Below are 3783 nucleotides of genomic sequence, written 5' to 3' on the forward strand. Positions count from 1 at the left end.
CTCGTTGAATTTGTGATTTCCAACTTGTTGTGTAGTGTTTATGTCTAACGGCCGATGAGCACCGATACGTTTTATCTATAATTTCAATTCATTATTTCTCTTTATATGACAAGGATTAAAAAGGATTTGCCAGTAGATTGTCAACTTGATTCATGATGATGACTGCTAGCTAAGATTTTGAAAGTATGATGCTGACATGATCAGTCCAATCAAATCTACTGTACATATAACGTGATTTTACATCATTTTATCTGTGAACAATGACCATGGGCCTTCTTGGATGGGCACTTCTATGACAGCAACCGAAGAGCTAGCATTTTCAATGTCTCCTCTTACACTTGGCAGTGACGTAAAGTCAGTGACAGAACACTGAGCCAATCATGGCGCAACGATCCGTATTTTCTGCTGGCTTGCCCCACCACCACAAAAAGCACTGAGCTAGGCTGAAACACCTGCATTTTCGAGATGCCTTACTCAAGAAAACAGAAAAGATACCAAGTTTGTATGCGGCTTTATTATGTCAATGAAATATATATATTTTTGCATTGTTTACAAACTGATATGTGACACGTATTAATGCCAAAATAACATGCAAAACAGGCAAATGTCTGGCTAAAAATGTGGGGTTCTGCCCCACCTGCCCTGAATGACAGGTCACCACTGCTCTTAACTCAATCTGTGTCCAGGAAACCATCCCGACATGTTTCAGAAAAGCCTAAACTGTCGGCCTAATAGAACAACAGAGTAATGATCTTTTTTTAAAGAACAATAAACACAAAACCGTAGATCTCTCAAAATCTTCCTAAGTCTTTTGAAAACGTATTTTGCAGTTTATTAGTGCAGTAAACACGAACTGGAAATAATTTTCCGTAGTTAAAATTCAAAGATTGCATGTAAGAATAGGTATATTATTACACACAACGATAGCTACAAAATACAAAACAATTCAGAATGTAGACAAAAGAATTACCAGAAGCATTTTTTTAAAGAAGCTCAATGTTGCATGTTCAATCATTAACCACAACTTTGAGTGCTTTTGAAGTTTCTTTGATTGGTGAGATATTTTGCAGTTATCCAAAGGGTGTGTTGTGCTGTTCTATGCATTGCGAGTTCCACCTTGGTCTCTTCCGCTAGCTCCAGCAATGGAGGAGCCAAACCCAGGACGAGAGCCACTCCCAGGACGACCTCTCCAACCCCCCTTGGAATCTTTACTACCCATCTTAGAGCCCCTAGAGCCTCCGCTGGGCTTGCCTCTTCTTGTCCGAATCTTCTGCTGTAATCATTAAAAATATGAATTAGAACTTTTAAAAAGGAAAAAGCAGAACCTTTTTGACCAGACTAATCGGAAAATGTTATTATTTCAAGAGATACGTGTTTCCTTTATGAAGAAACATGAATTTGCACATTCATGAAATTCGTAAGCTGCTAAGCATTTAATACACTTTTCACATCTGCATTTTTTTTTATTGCAGATCAACTGTTCTGACACTGTTAGGCTACCATTAGCATTACGTCCTAACTAATATAGGTAGGGAGATGTTGAGAAATAACTTGCAGTGCTCAGTACTGGCATAGCATCTTCTGCCTCCATGTATTCACAAGAAATGTCAGACCGGTCAGTGTTGAGGGTGTTGCCAGTCTCCAGAATCGGATGTCTGACCTCCATGCTGCACATCATTTGTTTCTATAGAGGAAGGAGTCATTGACAGTTAGCCATTTGTCAATCTCAGTTTATTATTGGTCTTTTCTTGCTTCCCATGACTATTATTTCACACACTACTGTAAAATCCAATTGTTCTTACCCCATTTTTCTTCAGAGGGCATGGTTGGCCTTGCTGCCCCTGTGCCTTACTGCAGAGCGTCTCCTGCAGGGGGAAGCTCAACCTTACAGTCACCTCTGACTGGTCCACATCCTCTGTATTCAACTGGGATCAGAGAGAAAACACAGTATTGTCAATTCTTTCAATGGTCATTTCCCCCCCATTGAGTCTATTTCTTTTCCATGAAAAAGTATCTGAAAATGTGTACATGTTGTTGCATATTAAACAGACAAATATCGCTGAACTTGACTGGAATAAAACTATTTACAAACCATGACACGTAAACGTTTTTGTGCCCATCAGCACTGTGTAAATAAGAGGGAAACGTTCATACTGTCAGAATACTCACAGTCTCGACTTCCAGCTGGTTCAGAAGTGGATGGAAAGCCTGCTCTTCCACAGGAAGCAGCTGATTTGAAGCAGCTGTGATGATGTCTTCATACCTAGTCTCAGTCTGGGTCTGACCTCTGACCAGCAGGCTAGCCACAGCGAGCAAGAGGAGAGATCTCACCAGAGCCTTCATCTTCATGTCTGATTCCTACTCTGAGATCCCCATCTGTTTTATAGTCTGTCTTGTTCTTATAGGAAAACCCAGGGTTGAGCAATCCAGGCTTTTGGGAAACCACTGCTTGAGGGTAGTCATGCTTCTTCCAGGAGTAGGGTTAGCCTACTCTGTGTCTGAGAAAATGGCTCTACGTGTTGTCTGCCAATTAGATCAGTCAGACCATTGGCCCCTTTGCAGTATATTGCTAAATTAAATACATATTTTAGTATAAACAGCGTAATGAACAATTATTCTAATTCTAATCATGTTTGTTAAGATGATGTATGCTTTGTATTCTACTTTATACATGCTAAAACAGTCATTCGTTATGGGCTAGACTATGATGATCTGTAATGTCTACTGCACTTTAAAAAAAAGTTGTTGAGTGAAATTAGCACTTGTCAAACTTGGAAGTGTATTAAGTATACATGTAAAGTGGACTTAAGTGCTGAAAACCTAAACATACAAAACATAATTGACCAGGAGAGATAGTTGACAAGCAAACATAATTGGATGGCAAGAATCATCACAGACGTCCTTGTAAAGTATTGTGTGATATGTTTCTTGTTTAATATGCAATATAGTGTCAAACGTTTTTTATATACAGTGCCTTCAGAAAGTATTCATACCCTTTGACTTATTTCACATTTTGTGTTACAGCCTAAATTCAAAATGGATTAAATAGATTTTTTTTCACACCCATTAACACAAATTACCCTATAATGACAAAGTGAAAACATGTTTTTTTACATTTTAGCAAATTAATTGAAAATGAAAGGATTCACACCCCTGAGTCAATACATGTTAGAATCACTTTTCTGGGTAAGTCTTTAAGAGATTTGCACACCGGAATTGTACAATATTTGTTCTGACCAACTGGCAAGTGGCTTTGCTGACATTTTCAACCTCTCCCTTACTGAGTCTGTAATACCAACATGTTTCAAGCAGACCACTATAGTCCGTGTGCCCAAGAACACTAAGGTAACCTGCCTAAATGACTAGCCTACTGACCCATAGCACAAGTCTGCAGCCATGAAGTGCTTTGAAAGGCTGGTCATGGCTCACATTAACACCATTATCCCAGAAACCCTAGACCCACTCCAATTTGCTACCACCCAAACAGATCCACAGATGATGCAATCTCTATTGCACTCAACACTGCCCTTTCCCACCTGGACAAAAGCAACTCCTATGTGAGAATGCTATTCATTGACTACAGCTCAGCGTTCAACACCATAGTGCCCTCAAAGCTCATCACTAAGCTAAGGACCCTGGGACTTAACACCTCTCTCTGCAACTGGATCCTGGACTTCCTGACGGGCCACCCCCAGGTGGTAAGGGTAGGTAACAACACATCTGCCACGTTGATCCTTAACACGGGCGTCCCTCAGGGGTGTGTGCTCAGTCCCTTCATTACTC

The 3783-nt window shown here is 40.1% G+C and overlaps 1 protein-coding gene across 3 annotated transcripts; it reads right to left on the reverse strand.

Moving 5' to 3' along the window:
• Nucleotides 1–494: 494 nt before the first annotated feature.
• LOC100136439 (cathelicidin antimicrobial peptide) lies at nucleotides 495–2432 on the reverse strand. Of its 3 annotated transcripts, none has more exons than XM_014140493.2 (4): nucleotides 2170–2432; nucleotides 1803–1925; nucleotides 1568–1684; nucleotides 495–1273 (listed from the first exon to the last, which is right to left on the reverse strand). In XM_014140493.2, the coding sequence occupies exons 1-4, from the start codon at nucleotides 2347–2349 to the stop codon at nucleotides 1097–1099; spliced, it is 597 nt and encodes a 198-aa protein (XP_013995968.2). In that variant the 5' UTR covers nucleotides 2350–2432; the 3' UTR covers nucleotides 495–1096.
• Between the last annotated feature and the right edge of the window lie 1351 nt (nucleotides 2433–3783).

The sequence above is a fragment of the Salmo salar genome, chromosome ssa14 (genome assembly GCF_905237065.1).
Source record: "Salmo salar chromosome ssa14, Ssal_v3.1, whole genome shotgun sequence".
NCBI classification, from domain to species: domain Eukaryota; kingdom Metazoa; phylum Chordata; class Actinopteri; order Salmoniformes; family Salmonidae; genus Salmo; species Salmo salar.

What these genes read in the sequence shown, in the direction of transcription:
- LOC100136439 (XM_014140492.2), bottom strand. Translation starts at nt 2,349, where the DNA reads ATGAAGATGAAGGCTCTGGTGAGATCTCTCCTCTTGCTCGCTGTGGCT. An exon ending in ACCAGCTGGAAGTCGAGACT is followed by an intron (nt 1,926 to 2,169) that starts GTGAGTATTCTG and finishes CTCTGATCCCAG; the next exon opens with TTGAATACAGAGGATGTGGA. An exon ending in CTATGCCAGTACTGAGCACT is followed by an intron (nt 1,271 to 1,555) that starts GCAAGTTATTTC and finishes TGATTACAGCAG; the next exon opens with AAGATTCGGACAAGAAGAGG.